This window comes from Trachypithecus francoisi, unplaced genomic scaffold (assembly GCF_009764315.1).
Source record: "Trachypithecus francoisi isolate TF-2019V2 unplaced genomic scaffold, Tfra_2.0 Lachesis_group0, whole genome shotgun sequence".
NCBI classification, from domain to species: domain Eukaryota; kingdom Metazoa; phylum Chordata; class Mammalia; order Primates; family Cercopithecidae; genus Trachypithecus; species Trachypithecus francoisi.
Genome location: NW_022681453.1, coordinates 136,690,971 through 136,710,067, shown reverse-complemented (window position 1 = coordinate 136,710,067; position 19,097 = coordinate 136,690,971). Strand labels below are relative to the sequence as shown.

The 19,097-nt window shown below is 46.2% G+C and overlaps 1 protein-coding gene across 2 annotated transcripts; it reads left to right on the top strand.

The window, feature by feature from the left end:
* Nucleotides 1-1,114: 1,114 nt before the first annotated feature.
* On the top strand, nucleotides 1,115-17,508 carry CX3CR1 (C-X3-C motif chemokine receptor 1). 2 transcript variants are annotated; one of them, XM_033212102.1, is made up of 2 exons: nucleotides 1,115-1,276; nucleotides 15,379-17,508. In XM_033212102.1, exon 2 carries the CDS (start codon nucleotides 15,388-15,390, stop codon nucleotides 16,453-16,455), a length of 1,068 nt encoding a protein of 355 aa, XP_033067993.1. In that variant the 5' UTR covers nucleotides 1,115-1,276; nucleotides 15,379-15,387; the 3' UTR covers nucleotides 16,456-17,508. The 2 variants fall into 2 exon arrangements, with proteins under 2 accessions (XP_033067993.1, XP_033067992.1); XM_033212101.1 differs by lacking the exon at nucleotides 1,115-1,276 and adding an exon at nucleotides 13,972-14,117.
* Nucleotides 17,509-19,097: the final 1,589 nt, after the last annotated feature.

Below are 19,097 nucleotides of genomic sequence, written 5' to 3'. Positions count from 1 at the left end.
AAACACTGAGATCAGGAACAAAGAAAGAAAACTGCTGGTGAACTTCCTCCACCATGAGAGGGCCACCAAGCCCGCAGCACTGCACTGCAGCCCCCAGCTCTGTCCTGGGGTTGGGGGAGGTGAGGAGGGGCAAGGTGGGGAGCGCACAGAGCACTCCCTGTCCTCAGAATACCACAGTGACTAGAGCTGAGGGAGCACCGGGTGCGACTGGGATGTGGGCAGCAAGGGGCCAGAGGGGCCTCGAAGGAGTCAAGGACCATTTAATGAAGGTGTATTGAAGGCCTACCGCGGGGCCAGACCCTGGCTAGGGATGGATTGGAATTATATAGTATGTGCCAGGAGTCAGGCAGGTAATGAAGTGATGGGAAGGTGGTGAGGCAGTAGCGGTTGAGATTCACGTTGTAGTCACCCCAAGCTGGCCAGGCCAGGGAGCAGAAGCACGACTGGATGCTGGAGCCCACCAGGTTCCCCACAGCAGGGCAGGAGTGGCAGGGGGAGAGACTGTGAAAGGAGCCTAGGCCAGGTCCTGGGTGAAAGCTGTGTCCTGAGGCTTGACTGATGGGTATAGGGAGCCACTAAATGCCTTGGGGCAGAGAGGTGAGGAAAAAAATATTTATTGAGCATCTACCAGTGCAAGGTACTCACTAGATGCCTTCTATACCAGAGCTTCTCAAACTCAGTGTGCGTATCAATCTTCTAAGAATTTCACTAAAATGCAGATTCTAATTCAGCAGATATAGGGCAGGGCTTAAGGTGCTGTCTTTAATAACCTCCCAGCACCTGGGACCACACTTTGAGGAGAAGAGCTGTGTGTGCCCCAATGTGGTCCAGTGAGTACTCTGGGGTCCCTCTCATGGGCAGGGAAGCTGAGGGCCCCATGAGCTCTCCCAGCTTCCTGAAGGCACCCCATTGATGAGAGCTGACTGTGCTGTGCTTTGCTGACCGCAGGGCCTGCTCCTTGCCCCCTATCTCCAGGTTGGGGTAAGTGGCACCTCTCTCCCTCCAGCTCCACAGTCTTCCCCGAGGTTTAGGTCTTCCAGGTTTAGAAAGTCAGGCCCTCCTGTCGGCAGCTGGCCTCCACCCTGGAGTGTCTGAGCTTGCCTGTTGCAGCATCTAAAGATAGTCTCCCTCACAGGAAACAAGATACTATTGGCTAACTCTGCAAATAAAATGCTCTTAGAGGGAAGGAAAGGGAAATACTCGTCTCTGGTAGAGTCTGCGCAGCACAGGGTGGCTGATTGGCAGATCCAGAGGTTCCCTTGGCAGTCCACGCCAGGTAGGTGCAGAGGACTAGTTGGGTACCTGTGGGTGGGGTGGAGCAGTGGACAGCTAACAGGTTAATAATGTTTGTTTGCCTTACATGCACACAATGGAAACCATTTTCCTGGGATGTTGTAGCCTAAATATGTCCAAGGGGATGGAAGAGTGGGGGAGACAAGGAGTGATCAGATCATTTATAATTACACTCAACCTGGTGGAATAAGATTAGAAACGTTAGTAATTATACTTTAGAGACGTAGAGAAAAGCTCATGATTTTATACTAACTGAAAAAAGCATGAAAAATTGCATCTGGATGCTGTTGAGGAATTATTGCTAATTTTTTGAGATGAGAAATTGCATTAAAGTCTTCTTTAAAAAAGAGTCCTTATCTTTTAGAGATGCACACAAGTGTTTATGGGTGAAATTAAATAATTCAGGAGAGACATTAAGTGGGGAATAGAGGAATATTGACCATGGGGTGCTAATTGTTGAAGCCAGGTGATGGGTACAAGGAGGTTCTCGCTGCTTTTTTTGAAAAGTTACTTTTTATTTGAAAATTTAATAATAAAGAGTTTTTAAAATGTTATCTGCATTTTAATATAAATATAAATGCACTTAATATAAATATAAAATACGTATAAAATGTAGATAGAGAAAAGCTAAAAGATTGCTGTAGTTGATTCTAGGAAACTGCATTACAGATACATTCATGGTTTTTTTTTTTCCTTTTTCTTCCACTTTTTGTGCCATCTACAGGTTTTTGGTTTTTTGTTTTTTTGGGTTTTGTTTGTTTGTTTTTTGTTTTTTGAGACGGAGTTTCGCTCTTGTTGCCTAAGCTGCAGTGCAATGGCACAATCTCGGCTCACTGCAACCTCTGCCTCCTGGGTTTAAGTGATTCTCCTGCCTCAGCCTCCCAAGTAGCTGGGATCACAGGCATGCACCACCACCCGGCTAACTTTGTATTTTTATTAGAGGTGGGGTTTCTCCATGTTGGTCAGGCTGGTCTCCAACTCCCGACCTTAGACGATCCGCTGGCCTCGGCCTCCCAAAGTGCTGGGATTACATGTGTGAACCACCGCGCCTGGCCCATATACAGTTTTTTAGAAAAGCTATTTTAATTAATAAATTCCTGGCACAAATTTAGTGTTCAATTTTGATATATGCTGTTACAAGCATTGTGAGGACACTCAGGCTCAGGTTTGTGTGGGTGGAAAACATGGTCTTCAGAAAGAAATTATGAGTGCAAAACAGGAGGAAATCCATCAGAGACCCCAGGTGAGGAATGGCCACGACTTGTTATTTCTCTTGCCTTGCCTCTGGCAATCACAGCCTCACAGAGCCTGCAATCCTTGCTTTGTGAGTTTATTGCTCAGTCCAGAGAAAGGCTAAGCAATTTTAGGATTCTTTCAATACCCCCCTCCCCCCTCCACACACACACAAAATTAATTTTTGAAATACTTGAGGTAGAAAACTTGAGGCAGAAAAAAACTGAGCCCAATAAAAGGAAAATTGAACCATGTGAAAGCAGGCAAGAAAGCGTGCATTGCTCGGGGCACAGTTCATCCCAGGCCCCGAGGGCGCTTTGGAGGGACCTGGGTTTCCTGAGAGGAGGCAGGGTGGGCAACAGACCTGTGCTGCAGAGCCGTGAGGACCGCTGTGGGTTGGGAATGGGGGCAGTGGATTGGGGTTCAAAACCCCTGAGAATGAGAAATGGGCTCAGGAAGGTTAGGGTGGATTCTTTCATCTTCCTCTTCACTTGGCTTTATTTTCACAAAGGAAGGCAGGGCAGGAAATAGTCTCAGCCCAAACTCAGTGTGGTTCTTCTTAGTGCTCAGGCTGACCTGGCACTTGCCACACCTTTGGGAAAGGAGCACCTACTATCCATCAGCCACGTGCCAGTCTCCACAAAGTCTGCCCCTGAGCCCTGCTCCTCAGCTGACCCCTCTTCACAGATGGGGACATAGGCAGCTTGGCTTTGGAATGAAGTCCTGGCTCTGCACTTGGTGACTGTGCACAGCGCTTGCTAAGTCTGTTGCCTGCTTTTAAAATGGAGATTGTCCATCAGCCTTTGAAGCCACATAATGGGTATGTGTCGACTTTCTACAAGGATTAAAGGCATGATATAGAAAGTCCCAAACACACTGCCAGACCCGTCTTTGGTGCTCAAGAAACAATATACGTTGTTGTCATGCGGAAACCGAGTCTCAGAAAGTTTGGATACCTGAAAAACACTGACTACTATTGAATGAGGTTGTGAAGAATCCAGAGCTGTAGGGGTAGGAGAACAAAGAACGTGTTAGAGCTGACCCAGTCCACCCCAGCCCAGGAGGAACACTACCCGGCCCCGGGCAGCTATGGCACAGTGGCAATGTCAGGTATGGTTCTCCCTAGCCAGAGACCCTAGCCTCAAAAAACCTCCTGCTTGGGATCCAGGCATCCAACTGCTCCTCCCCAGCCCCAGCCTCTGACCCAGTGTCCTGAGTCCAGAGACATTTGGAACCAGCACCTGTATTGGAGGAGATGAACAAGGAGGGGAACTTCTGCTGCTCCATAGCAGGTCGTGGTCGTAGGAGGGAGTGGAACCTGAATGGCAGAATCCAGATCTTGGCTGCCTTTCCCGAGGACATGTTCTGATTCCTAGCAGCGCAGCCCAGGCATTCTGAGAGGTCGGGCTTTCTGGCATCACTCACTCTGCCCAGAAGAGCCCGGGGAAAGTTGGGGCTTCTAGCTGAACCTTGATCCCACCTGCCCTCTTGAGGGGTTTAGAATCTGCTGGCTGCTACACAGGTGGGATTCTCACGGCACGCTGGCCACAGCTGATGCTTCAGCCCTCTCATCTTGTTTGGCCAAAGTGCAGCATTTTAGCTTGTGAGTAGGGAAGAAAAGCTGTATTATATGTCTTTAAACATCTTCCTAGACCACCTTTGTTTTCCCCTTAAAGTGTACTTAAGGAGAAAACGAAGTCTCCTTTCAGTGTGTTGTATTTTGTTTATTGCAAAATGCAACACACTGAAAGAACACTGTCTGGGTTAGCAAAGTATTAGATTTAATTTCCCACATTACCACCATCCAGGCTGAGAGAGAGAACCCCAGAAGCCTCTCTCATGTCCCTTCCTGACCACAGCCTCTTCCTCTCCCACAAAGAACCATAAGTCTGACGTTTATGGTGATTACTTCCTTGCTTTTCCCTATAGTTTGACTGAATCTAAATATCATCCCTAAACAATATAGTTTAGCTTTGCCTATTTCTGATCTTCATGTTTGGATTCATACTTTTTGGTTTGGCTCAAGACTAAACTTTTAAAATGCATCCATGTTGTAGGAGATGTACATGCACAAAAATTTTCATGGCAACATTGTCCAAACTAGCAACAAACTGAAAGCCACCTACGTGTGCATTAGCAGCAGAAACAGCAATAAATCACAGACTATTCATACAGTGGAATCCTATGCAGCAATGAGAATTAGCAGTCTACAGCCACACCAACAGCACGGGTGAGATGCTTTCAGAAATACTGAGATGAATTTAGAGATAAAGGTACAATTGGTCCATATCCACAGGGCACTTCATCCAGTGCATCTCCACCAGACACAATTTGTATTTCCATGAACAAGAGTCATTTGCACTGCTATCTGCTATAACCTACGGTGCTGTAAAATTAGCTCAGGCAGTAAAAAGGGGAGGTAGCCCCAAAGAGTATGCTAGAAAGGACTCCCAGTCCTTTCATCATTCAGTGTGTGTCTATTTTCAAAGTCTTTCATCATTTTTCCTTGTAGTTACTTAGTATGGAATTTGAGACCCCTCTCTTTGTCCCTCTTCTCCCTTTTTGGCCTTGGCTTTCTGTGCATCCTTCCCCGAAGCCCTGCACTCAGCCTAAACTGACTTTCCTGAATACTCCGGGAGCATGTGGGTCCCTCCCAGCTCCACCATCTTCACTGCCTTCTGTTTCTATTTCCCTCTGCCTGGCCTTGGCCCTGGGAAACCATCCTATGCTCAGACCCTCTGTGACTTTGTCTTCAAAGCCCACCCCCTATTCACTGCCACCTCCATCTTGGTCAACCTGGAAGACTTTCCCCATCCTGAAAACAGCTCAAATGGCAGCATTTTTTTTTTTTTTTGTAATATCCTCCTGATCACTCTCCCTCAGTTTTTTTTTTTTTTTTTTTGAGACGGAGTCTCGCTCTGCCGCCCAGGCTGGAGTGCAGTGGCCGGGTCTCAGCTCACTGCAAGCTCCGCCTCCTGGGTTTACGCCATTCTCCTGCCTCAGCCTCCCAAGCAGCTGGGACTACAGGCGCCCGCCATGTCACCCGGCTAGTTTTTTGTATTTTTTAGTAGAGACGGGGTTTCACCATGTTAGCCAGGATGGTCTCGATCTCCTGACCTCGTGATCCGCCCGTCTCGGCCTCCCAAAGTGCTGGGATTACAGGCTTGAGCCACCGCGCCCTGCCGGCTCTCCCTCAGTTTTTAAGGAGACAGATATAGAGGTTCAATCCTTGGGCTTCCCATAACTTTTCTTATATTCTGTTACTAAGCAATAATAAACACTTCTAGGAACTGTATCTTAAACACTTCTGCCTCTACAGAATTTAGTACAGTGCTTAGTATTGGTGAAATAGAATTAACAAAGTCTTCTTTCAACACAGAGATTCTCTCCACAAAAGGAGTAGAGAAAGAACCGTTTTATTATGGAATAAGCAGTAAACCAAAATGTGCAGAGCATTATAGGCCTTCTACTAAGAGATTGCAAGAACAGAAAGAAATCTCCCCCTTTTGTATAGCCAAATGGATACAATCTGTTACACCCATGTTATCAAGACAAACAATAACGTTCCTCAAGTAAAAGGTCTTGCCAGCACCGTTTGCCATACATGGTTCACTCTAAATTTACCTGGTAATTAGGCTAACCACTTGTGTTAGCTAACTGGCTCTACCCAGAGGAAAATCAAATTTATCTTTAAGACAAGGGATAATTTTGCAGCACAGAGCAAGGTTCTTCAGTTAGGCTCCTACCTTCACACAGAAACTAGGAGATAGAAGCACTATCTCCCTTAGGCTTGTTTACATTTCAAAGAGATGACGCCCAGGTCCTTGGGAAAGACTAGCCTAGCTCATAAAGCTGACAAAAAGCCTATCTACTTTCAAAAGGATTTACATACATTCAAAGAGAGGAGAAAATACATACAATTTTCCAGGCGGGCACAGTGGCTCATGCCTGTATTCCTAGCAATTTGAGAGCCTGTGGCGGGTGGATCACCTGAGTTCAGGAATTTGAGATCAGCCTGGCCAACATGGCTCTACTAAAAATATAAAAATTAGCTGGGCGTTGTGATGGGTGCCTGTAATCCCAGCTACTCAGGAGCCTGAGGCAGGAGCATCACTTGAATCCAGGAGGTGGAGGTTACAGTGATCGCACCATTGCACTCCAGCCTGGGCAACAAGAGTGAAACTCCGTGTCAAAAAAAAAAAAAAAAAAAAAGTTTTCTAAAGTCAATGCTCTGAGAAAAAAAGGAGGTGAGGAGATCTCTGTCCTCATTTTTAACCAGAAGAATTAAAGGTTTTTATTTTTAATTTTTACTTATCCTTAGACTAAAATATGGTACAGATGCTCAAAAATATTGAGTTAATTAATAATTAAACAATTAACAAGTCCATCTTTCTCAATTATTAAAAAAATTATGAAGTATTTGCCTTCAAAATTTTGCAGTTTACTTTGACATAAATAAATAAATACCATAAAGTATTCGAAAGAGGAAAGGGAAGGGTGGGGCTTCAAACACAAAATAATGGCAGGTTTTGTAAAGGGGCAATTCACCAAACCCAATAAGAATCTCCTGTTGCTGTTTTTTTTTTTTTTTTGGTTGTGGCTGGAGGGGGTGGTTGGGTGTGCATTTGGCCTGTGTGAAACCCTGGCGGGTAGACAATGCCATGCTGTTCTAGGTGGGCTTGTTGCTATGGGAATAGATAGTCACTGAATTTACTTGCATAGGGGATGGGGTTTAAAATGTTTCCTCATGGCTCCTTAACGTGGAACTCAGCACTCCTCTCCCCATCAGCCTTTGCTTTCTCTGCATCCCAAGGGATGTGTGTTATAAAAATAGCTGCCATCATAAATGAGAAAACCATCAGGACCTGGTAAAACTTGGCTTCCCAAACAGTCAGGGAATGGCATGGGCATGGCAGCCAACTGAGAACCTTTCTGTCTAGTGCAAGGTAAACAAGATTTGCCAAGACTTGACCAACTGATCCAGCTCCCTGTCTCCAAACAGAACCTCATCTGAATGCTCAGAGGCTTTGCCCCAGAAGTGTCATGTTCCCTGTGCAGGCTGCTGGGCAGCCTCTCTGTTGACAATAGACCACACTTTTGCTGACCTAGGACTCATGTTGCTCTTTAAGACTGCTTCCTTGGCCAGGCATAATGGTTCACACCTGCAATCCTGGCACTTTGAGAGGCCCAGACAGGAGGATCTCGAGGCCAGATGTTCAAAACCAGCCTGGTCAACATAGTAAGACCCCATATCTACCAAAAATAGCTGGGCATGGTGGTGCACACTTATACTCCCAGCTACTTGGGAGGCTGAGGTGGGAGGACTGCTAGATCCCAGGAGTTCAAGGCTGTAGTGAGCTATGATCACACTACTGCTCTCCAGCCTGGGGAACAGAGAGAGATCCTATCTCAAACAAATAAACAAACAAGCAGTTTCCTTCTGTTTGATTCTTGCTGAAAAATTGAGCATGCCAGAGCTAGCAAGGCTCTTTGAGGTGGTCTGGTCCAATGCTTTAATTTCATACATCAACAAACTGAAGCAGAGTGGAGTGACCTGCCCAGGGTCTCTCAGCCATTCATCTTTGGAAATGTGTGGGCTCCTGTGAAACACGTGGCTCTTAAAAGCACTATCATATATTTGAAGGCAGAAAATAGGCTAACCCTTCAGCCTTCAGACTTTTCCTCTCCAGAGAAAATGACCCCAGTTTCCTCACCATCGTTGATGGGAGCTAGATTCCTGGGGCTCTGGCAGTGTGGACAACCTAGTGGTGGCTAGAGGAGCAAATAATACCCCACTTTCCATTTTCCACTCACCAATCCCTGAGGGTCGGCCTGCTGGGTTATGAGCCTAGAGGGGAAAACCCCAATCAATTCAGAGATGCATCATGGACCAGTTTCTCTTAAGGGGCCTGGGTCTGCTATTTTCAGTTCTACTTTGAGAGAAGTGGCCTGCAATATCCTGCAGATTTCCCCTCCAGGGAGAAAAGCATTTGTGCAGTGCAAGGAGCACAGGCTTTGTGGAAAGAGGCATCTGGGGTTGAGATCCTGGCTCCTTTGCTTCCTTGAAAACAAGTTAACCAAATATCTGGGCCTCAGCTGGTTAATTTATACCGTGGGGATCATCACTTCTCAAGTGGGATTGTGAAGAGAATATGGTGGGATCTTGTATGTGGAGCATGACACTTAGCAGGCACCCAGGAATGGCAGCCTCCTATCCTTCTAAACTCGGACTTTCTGAGGGTAACTTCAGATTCTGCAACACCAACAGCACAATGACATCCTCATAAGGAAAGTTTGGGTTGGGGCTCCTCGAGCAATTCTCTACTCTCATTTGGTACTAAGAAAAAATTTAAGCCTCACAATTTTCTTGGCACCAGACTGAACCTCAAACCTAGTCTTCGCTTTTACTAAAAAGCCATAAACAGAGACCAGGAGAGTAAAAACTACCAGAAGATACACTGGATCTAGAAAACAGTAAGCTGGATGTGAAGCCAAAAGAGAAGGGGAAAGCAACATAAAAGGATGTCAGATAGAAGAAGAAATGGATTTGGGCCATCTAAAGAAGAAGGGAAGTATAGAAAAGGGAAGCTGATTGGAAACAATGGGTAATGATGAGCGTCCCTCCCCTAAAAAGTTAAAAAATAAATAAGCAGGCATGAGAAAAGGAAGTAGGCCAGAGGAAGTAGACCAGGATCAGCCACGGATGTGAGTGGGGAATTTTACAAATTTCTACTTGGGTGTGAAACGTGTACACTCAAAGCTCTGTCTAGGTTCACCGAAACTCTCAGCTCAAGGCCATTTAGTAAAACCTTGGCTTAACTGAATAGTGGGTAAGGAAGCCTGAGGATGGCCCAAAGAAGGTTTAAATTCTTACTGGCTACTGCACTAAGTTGTAAAGTGCAGCCTTAGTTGATGGTTCTTTTATTAGTGCAACATCCCAGGATGCATGTGTCTTATAACCCTTGTGGATATGAAACCCAGCTGGGTAGACATTGCAAAGTCTTACCTCATTTGATTCTTCCATTTGGTTTCTATTGTCCCTCAGGGACAAAGGAAAGCCATGGTCCAGCCTAAGATGAAAGCTATTTAGACCTCTGGCAGGCCTTTGACCACCCTGCGGGCCACCCCCAAGGCATGGCCACACTCCCATCTGCTGCCAGGAGGCCCTATCTTTAGGCTCAGCTCCCAAACCTTGAACATCTTGGAGAATCCACAAATAGGAGGTGCACTCAGCTCAGGCTCAGTATTCCTTAAAAAGCACCTTGCTAAAGCTATCAAGTTCACTGGAATAATTCTGTGAAGGACACATCTTCACTGATGTCAGCTTTCTGATGTAAATGGTGCCTTCACATGCTCTGGGGCATTTGGCTACCAAGGGTGGGTTTGAACTAGCTCCAGCACACAGAGTACAAGTCCCTTCAGAACCAGGCAAAACCCTATGTTGCCCCATGACTCATGCTGTTTCTTGAGATTTGCATAGAAAACAGAGCTGCTGTTACCCATGCTGATGTCTATTTTGTGACCACATATGTTCAAAAGCCACATGTGAGAGGTATGGTTGAAATGAGAGGTTGTGTTTTCCAAGTTGTTTTCTGACTGTGGAGCGCTGGTGAGCCTCTGCTCACCTCCTGGGGCTCTACATTATAGAGCTGACGAATCTCTTTTCTTGCTGCTTGAAGTCTTTCATTCACTTCTTTATTCATTCATTTAACACATCAGGCACCTACTAACTTCTCAGAGTTCAAGGCTTCCTAGCCTATGATCAGAAAGGACACCTGTGTGCTCATGAGCACCCCTGAGATCAGGGTGACTGATAGGGTGCTATCATCACTACTAGATGAAACTCTTCGGAACAAAGATCTAGGATATAATATTTATCCTTCTGCAAATGTTCATATGGCATTCACTGTGTACCAGGCCTTCTGTTGAACATTGGCCTACAGAGCTGAAGAGGACATAGGTCTTCTCTTAGGGACTCCTAGTCTTGGGAAAGAGGAATGGGGAAGGGGTGTAATGTGAAGTTAAAAAAAAGTGCTGAGGCTGAACACATCTGGGCCCTCACTGCAGCCCTATTGCACACACACTGCATCACCTTCAATAAGTTATTCACCCTCTCTGAGTTCATCTACTCGCCCATAAAATAGAGATGATTCTTTAATATGTTGGCACCACTTGTTAAGTATGTGCAGCATGATTGTTATTGTACTAAGTTACTTATTTTTCGTTTTTCATATAACTCATATTTTTGTTTATTTTTATTTTAAAATTCCAAATGAATTAATTAAACTATTTTCCAAAATAGGTAATATGTGTACATGGTAAAAAACATTTCCAAAAGTTTACCATAAAAACTGTCTCCTTTCCCACATCTTCAGTCCTTCAGAATCCCTCTCCAGGGATAATTACTATTACCAGCACCAGTGTATTCCTTCAGAGATATTTAAACCTTGTGCAAAATACGCACACATCACTATTTTCCACAAATGACAGAATACTATGTACATGGTACCTCACCTAGCTTTTTTCATTTACCAGTATATCTTAGAGATTGTTCCATAACAGAACATATAGATTTGCCTGTTTTTGTTGTTTTTCCCAAGTTTCCAAGAGCTAGAAACTGTGTTTTTAAGCAGTTGCTTGGTATTCCATTAATTGGACTTATCGTACTTTGATCTGTCCCTAGTGATGGACATTGGGGTTGTTTCCCTTCATTTATATTTGAAGCTTGCTGCGGTGACAGTGTACACACTTGCTTGAGCATCTGTGTGTCTATGAGACATCCCAATAAGCAATTTAAAGTAATTTAATTCTTACACTCTCAACAAACCTAAGAGGTTATTTTTTAGAGGAGAAAGCTAAGGCTGTTGTTTTGATGCCTTTTTACCACTGGATTTGGGACTCAACTGTTTGGTAGTCATTGTGTCCTTGACTCTTCTCCCCTGCCAGGATTTGAACCCTAAGCCCAGGGCCCGAGTCTCCTCCATCTTCAAGGGAGAGTGGGAAGAGCACAGGTCTTGGCCTCAGTCCCGCTCCCCGTGCTTCCAGCTGTGCCTCCTGTGAGGCATGATGTGTGCAAAATGGAAATGTGAACATGAAGGTCAACCATGTCCCTCAATGACCAGTACTGATCCTCAGAATCATGTGGGAACTCATAGAAAGCGGTATCTGTACCACTCTTTCCTCTGTAGCATGGTCCAGATGACTCGTAGCAGGGACCACAGTATGCTGGGTGAGCACCCACTGCATGCACTCACTGTGCCAGCACCAAGAGACTCCTGTGGGAGCCATGGCAATTCTAGGGTCTTCACTGGGGACTCTGAGACAGCAGGGAGCTAGGATGAGGGCTGCAGAGTATTCTTCTGCCTGCACTGAGCAGACCCTTTGGATGGCAGGGAGCAGTCCCAAGCCAAATGGGTGCCCATAACCAGCCATTTAGCTCTCAATACATAATACCACCACGTGTCAGGCAAAACCATCCTGCCCAGAGCATTACCTGAATTTGCATACCATCTTCAGAGGATACATTGACCCACTTCTTCCATTCTGCCTTAATCAAAGTTTTTATGTGAATTTTCCCCATTGAGAAGACAAGCTCCTTTCTGGCTTAGACTGTGCTTGACTGATCTTTTCATGAGCTTCCTGCCAAGCCAGGACCACCCAAGGCTTATACGGAGCCTTGGTGCAAATTAGAGATGTCCCTGTGCACCTGGCAGCCCTGAGCCCAGGCACCCAGTAAGGCAAAGGGCCTGATTGGGGGCCCCTCTGCCACTCAACCAGAAAGTCAGTTGCTTATTTCTTTTTTTTTTTTTTTTTGAGACGGAGTCTCGCTCTGTCGCCCAGGCTGAAGTGCAGTGGCCGGATCTCAGCTCACTGCAAGCTCCGCCTCCCGGGTTTACGCCATTCTCCTGCCTCAGCTTCCCGAGTAGCTGGGACTACAGGCGCCTGCCACCTCGCCGGCTAGATTTTTGTATTTTTTAGTAGAGACGGGGTTTCACCGGGTTAGCCAGGATGGTTTCCATCTCCTGACCTCGTGATCCGCCCGTCTCGGCCTCCCAAAGTGCTGGGATTACAGGCTTGAGCCACCGCGCCCGGCCCAGTTGCTTATTTCTAACTTCCCTGCCTCTCCACATTTGTCCCATTCCTTCCTCTCATCATGAATATCCCCAGAGCCATTCAGCAGGGCAGTGAATTAAACATAGAACTTTTTTTTTTCAGAATTGCAGAAAGGATTAGATTGATAATGATCCAAGTAGAGCAATAAGTCTGACAGTTTAGTAAAAGCTCAATAAAGGCGCTTACTTCCCCTCCCACAAAATAATCTGAAAAGAAAACATGTCTTATTTCAGGGGGGAAAAAAAATAAAGTGACCTTTAAAGATCAAATTCCCAGGATACCCAGGGTAGAGGTGGAACCTGGGAGTCCACAGGCAGCCTTGATGATTCCAAAGATCCAAAGGGCTTCTGCTTCCTCACATAATGCAGGAAACAAATTGAACGTGTATTAAGTTCTTGCTGTATGCGACACACATACACACACACTGTGCCAGGTGCTCCCCCTAAAACAGTTCTGTGTGCAGGCATGAGAATGAATCCTGATCTTACAGACAAAGAATGTTAGGCTCAGAAGTTTCAAGCTCACCCATCACTCAGCCAGAGAGGACAGATGCAGGATCCAATCTCGGGAGTGCCCGAGTCCACAGAAGTTCCTGGGCTAAAGGACCGACCACAGGCACGTGAAGAGATGCAGGACAATTTTTATTGGATTTGAGGTCAGCTTTGCCAGCTCTTCTCACTGGGGGAAGGGGAGGGAGGGGAAGGGGAGGGAGAAAGTAGCTAGCTCCAGGGTCCCTAACATAGAACCACCAAGGACTTGACTATTTTTACTCATGCAGCAGCGTGTCTGGGAAGATCATGCTCTGTGACAAGCTACAGGCACTAAGTAGCAATTTCTGTTTCCCCACATATAGCTTGAGTCATATGAAACTGACATGGATGTGGCTCAAAAATAGCTGCATGTCAGCCATTTTATACCATTCGACTTAAATATTATTAATTAATGTCACAACCAGAGATTATTCTCTGAGAAAAGGCCATTGCAGCCTGAAGCAGAGAAAGCATACACGTTCCCTGGGGTTGAGAACTCATCACAGCCTGAGACAGCTTGGGTCGTAAAGCCCCGGCCTACTTATCCCAGGAGATTCTGGGTGAGATGCAGGCCTCAAAGAAGAGGCTGGGAAGGGAGAAGTGACACCCTGGCTAGGTGGGCCTCATCTTGGTGAGACACCGCCTGGGTAAAACCATCGTGGAAAGGGTATAGTGGGGCGTGGAAACTCCCTCGGTTAAAGCGTGAGCTTTGCTGTAAGTTGTGGTAAAGAGGGAGGTGGTGACAACCAGGAGGCCTGTTTTGAGGGTTTCTGAGGGACCTATCTGCATCTGTGGTATCACGAGGAAGGGAGGAGGAGACACCCAGAGGAGCAGTATGAAGGGGCTGCCTCCCAGCCAGCTCTGGAGTGAATGACCAAGTCCTGGCTGCGAAAAGAAGGGGAGTGCAGCCTACAGAAGTGTCTTCTTTTTTCAATTCCTGCTCAGAAGGTAACAGGAGATAAGAATAGTGGGGAAGACCAGACCAAAGTGAAGTATAGGGCTGGTAATGGTAAGGGGAGCCTAGGCCAGTAGACATCGGAGCCCCATCCTCCATCTTGGATCAGCCAGCCCCTCTATGACTGCAGAGCCTTAAATGATGGCAACACCTCCTCTTCACTTAGGGTTGTAGGATGACCAACAGTCCTGATTTGCCTGGGAGTAGGGGGTTCCCAATAGGTGGGACTTTCAGGGCTAAAAACAGGAAAGTCCTGGGCAACCCAAAACAAGGTAGTCACTCTAGAGCGTATGACTGTCTGATACCTGCTAAGAAAGAGAAGGACTTGTTGGTTATAAGGAGAAGAGAAAGTGAAATGGTTCTCAAAAAACAAAGATGAGGGCTTCCCAGTGCTGTTCTGCCCAAGGCTCTGGGTCTGAAGCTTCTCTCTCCAGGCCTAGCTTCGTGGAAAAGTAAGGGGCCAGAGAGTGGAAAAGGTGGAAATAAAGGAAGAGGATGGAGAATTGCTTTGGGGAAGTTTGGACTGGAAGTGTGAATTACAGCTGCACCCCCAATTCACCCCATCTCACCCCTGCCTCCTGCTCATGGCTCTCCCTTTCTCATTCACACATTGGTCAAACTAGCTAGCTTTTGGAGAGACTTTGGACAGTCAAAGAAAAACAGATCTGTCTCAAGCTTCAAAAAGCCTAGAGCCGGCCAGGCGCTGTGGCTCACACCTGTAATCCTAGCATTTTGGGAGGCTGAGGCAGGTGAATCATCTGAGGTCAGGAGTTCGAGACCAGCCTGGCTAACATGATGAAACCCCATCTCTACTAAAAATAGAAAAATTAGCCAGGCATGGTAGTGCACGCCTGTAATCCCAGCTATTTGGGAGGCTGAGGCAGAAGAATTGCTTGAACCCCAGGGGGCAGAGGTTTCTGTGAGCTGAGATCGCACCACTGAGCTCCAGCCTGGGTGACACAGCGAGACTACATCTTTAAAAAAAGCCTAGAGCCAAATGCTCACAGAGCCATTTACTGCATGGCTCTGGGCAAGTCAAAGGAGTCTGCCTATCCTGTCAAAAGAGTCTGTTGCAGTCTTCATCACAAGACTGTTGTGGGGATTAAACAACACAGCAAATGGGAAGCTGGGAAATGTAGTGTGCACCCAACCAATATTTGTTTCTTCCTGCCTGCCTACATATGAGGCCACACAGAATTCCAACTTTGTTTTTCTGAGAACTAACGCAGTTACTTGTTTTTGTTTCTGATCCAGGCTGTCCCCATGGAGCCGTTCCCTGAATCAGTTACAGAAAACTTTGAGTACGATGATTCGGCTGAAGTCTGTTATATTGGAGACATCGTGGCCTTTGGGACTGTGTTCCTGTCCATATTCTACTCCGTTGTCTTTGCCATTGGCCTGGTGGGAAATTTGTTGGTAGTGTTTGCCCTCACCAACAGCAAGAAGCCCAAGAGTGTCACCGACATTTACCTCCTGAACCTGGCCTTGTCTGATCTGCTATTTGTAGCCACCTTGCCCTTCTGGACTCACTATGTGATAAATGAAGAGGGCCTCCAAAACGCCGTGTGCAAATTCACTACCGCCTTCTTCTTCATCGGCTTTTTTGGAAGCATATTCTTCATCACCATCATCAGCATTGATAGGTACCTGGCCATCGTCCTGGCCGCCAACTCCATGAACAACCGGACCGTGCAGCATGGCGTCACCATCAGCCTAGGCGTCTGGGCAGCAGCCATTTTGGTGGCAGCACCCCAGTTCATGTTCACAAAACAGAAAGAAAACGAATGCCTTGGTGACTACCCCGAGGTCCTGCAGGAAATCTGGCCTGTGCTCCGCAATGTGGAAGCAAATTTTCTTGGCTTCCTACTTCCCCTGCTCATTATGAGTTACTGCTACTTCAGAATCATCCAGACGCTGTTTTCCTGCAAGAACCACAAAAAAGCCAAAGCCATCAAACTGATCCTTCTGGTGGTCGTCGTGTTTTTCCTCTTCTGGACACCCTACAACGTTATGATTTTCCTGGAGACGCTTAAGCTCTACGACTTCTTTCCCAGTTGTGACATGAGGAGGGATCTGAGGCTGGCCCTCAGTGTGACCGAGACAGTTGCATTTAGCCATTGTTGCCTGAATCCTCTCATCTATGCATTTGCTGGGGAGAAGTTCAGAAGATACCTTTACCACTTGTACGGGAAATGCCTGGCTGTCCTGTGTGGGCGCTCAGTCCATGTTAATTTCTCCCCATCTGAATCACAAAGGAGCAGGCAGGGAAGTGTTCTAAGTAGCAATTTTACTTACCACACGAGTGATGGAGATGCGTCCCTCCTTCTCTGAAGGGACTCCCAAAGCCTGTGTCTACAGAGAACCTGGAGTTCCTGAACCTGATGCTGAATAGTGAGGAAAGATTTTTGTTGTTGTTTCTTACAGGCACAACGTGGTGGACCCAATGCACACAAAACCACCCCAGAGTGTTGTTGAGAATTGTGCTCAAAATTTGAACAATGAACAAATTGAACTCTTTGATTGACAAAGAGTAGACATTTCTCTTACTGTAAATGTCATCAGAAATTTTTGGTTTGCAGATGACAAAAATTCAACTCAGCTTAATTTAGTTAAAAGGGGGTGGTGAATATTGTTCATATTGTGGCAGAACAAAAGGGTGTCTGAGCCCTCAAAGTGAGGGGAAACCAGGGCCTGAGCCTAGCTAGAATTCCCTCTCTCTGACACTCAAATCTTTTAGTTATTATAGATCTCCCAGACTTACATGACACAGCTTTATCACCAGAGAGGGGCGGACACCCATGCTTCTCTGGTCCCAAGGGCAAAATTCCCAGGGAAGTGCTCTGATAGGCCAAGTTTGTATCAGGTGCCCATCGCTGGAAGGCGCTGTTATCCATGGGGAAGGGGTATGTAAGATGGAAGCTTCCAGTCCAATCTCACTGATAGATAAGCAGAAGTACATATTTCCAAGAAGTTGAATTTGTACTGTTCTGATTACACAGAACAAATGCCCCACACCACCCTTACCATGTGCCTGACCCAGCCTCTCCCCTGATTACACCAGCCTCATTTTCATTAAGCCCTCCTCCATCACATCCTCAAACCTATAAGGGCTCCCCACTGCCTACTGCATTGAGTCAAAACTCAAATGCTTGGCTTCTCATCATGGGATCCTACCAACAGATTCCCCGTTGCCTCCTCCTTCCCAAAGGGCTCCACCCATCCTATCAGCCTGTCTCTTCCATATGACCTAATGCATCTCCACCTGCTCCCAGGCCAGTAGGGGAAACAGAAAAACCCTGCCCCAAAATAAGAAGGGATGGATTCCAACCCCAATTCTGGTAGCTTGGGACTAATCAAGCTTCAGTTTCCTTGTCTATAGAAGAGGGATAAGCCAAGGCCGGGCGCGGTGGCTCAAGCCTGTAATCCCAGCACTTTGGGAGGCCGAGACGGGCGGATCACAAGGTCAGGAGATCGAGACCATCCTGGCTAACACGGTGAAACCCCGTCTCTACTAAAAATACAAAAACTAGCCGGGCGAGATGGCGGGCGCCTGTAGTCCCAGCTACTCGGGAGGCTGAGGCAGGAGAATGGCGTAAACCCGGGAGGCGGAGCTTGCAGTGAGCTGAGATCTGGCCACTGCACTCCAGCCCGGGCGACAGAGCGAGACTCCGTCTCAAAAAAAAAAAAAAAAAAAAAAAAGAAGAAGAGGGATAAGCCTTTCATATAGAGATCATCCTTTCCAGCAGAAGGAACTAGCCTCCAACTCTTGCAGGTCTCAACCCTTTTGTCTGCTTCCTAGACTTCTGCTTCCCCCACACCTGGCACTGCTGTGCTATGCTCAAGTTGTGGTGCTGACAAAACTTAGAGAAGACTGCAGGTGCTGCTGCGTGGCATAGCACAGACACAGAAGAGGCTGGTTCTTACGATGACACCCAGTGAGCACTCCCAAGTCTACAGAGTGATAGCCTTCCCTAACCCGACTCTCCTGGACTGACTTGAATATCCCCTCCCAATCATCTTGTGGCAAGCCCCTGCCCATCTGGAAAAATACCCTGTCATTCATGCCACTGCCAACCTGGGGAGCCAGGGTCATGGGAGTAGCTTTTTTTCCCCCCTAGAAACGTTTGAAGCAATCTAAAGCTTTAAAGCTTGAAAACCAATTGTAATAATGCTAAAGAAAATGTCATCCAATCTAACCACATCAATATTGTCATTCCTGTATTCACCCATCCAGACTTTGTTCACACTCTCACATGTTTAGAGTTGCAGTCGTCATGTACAGATGGTTTTATAATCTGATTTGTTTTCTTCTTCACATTACACCACAAATAGTGCTCGCTTTCTATGTAGTTTGGTAATTATCATTTTAGAAGACTCTACCAGACTGTGTATTCATTGAAGGCAGATGTGGTATCTGATAAATTGCTGTGTATCTGATAGTTCTTTGGCAGTGTTCATGTTTGTATAATGAATGAGAGAATAAGTCATGTTCCTTCAAGATCATGTACCCCAATTTACTTGCCATTACTCTATTGATAAACATTTAACTTGTTTCCAATGTTTAGCAAATACATATTTTATAGAACTTCCATCTGTATAACTTTCTTTTTCCCATTCAATTATTTCCTGTGGTTAAATTCATTGCCATGGGGAAAACTGAGTCAAAGGGCATGGGAACATGTTAGCTTTGGATACACACATATGAAAGTCAATATTACACAACCTTTACTGAGTTGTATTATATACAAAATGTGAATGCAGATCCAGAGCTATTCCAAAAACGATGAGACCAGGCCTCTTCCCTCAATAATTTAACATTTAAATGCAGAAGAGAAGTAGAGGAATAATCACACTTTGCATTAGGTGGTAGCACAGGAGTACTATGTGACTTCTGACCTGAGTCTTTAAGGGAAAGGGGTTCTCCAGGTAAAGAAAGAGGTGGCATTCAAGGCTGAGGAAACGGCATGTATAAA

Bases quoted from the DNA above. Each gene is read 5' to 3' on its own strand.
- CX3CR1 (XM_033212101.1), top strand. From the start codon at position 14,040: ATGACCAAGTCCTGGCTGCGAAAAGAAGGGGAGTGCAGCCTACAGAAG. The intron at 14,118-15,378 runs GTAACAGGAGAT...TTTCTGATCCAG, and splicing joins TTTCAATTCCTGCTCAGAAG to GCTGTCCCCATGGAGCCGTT.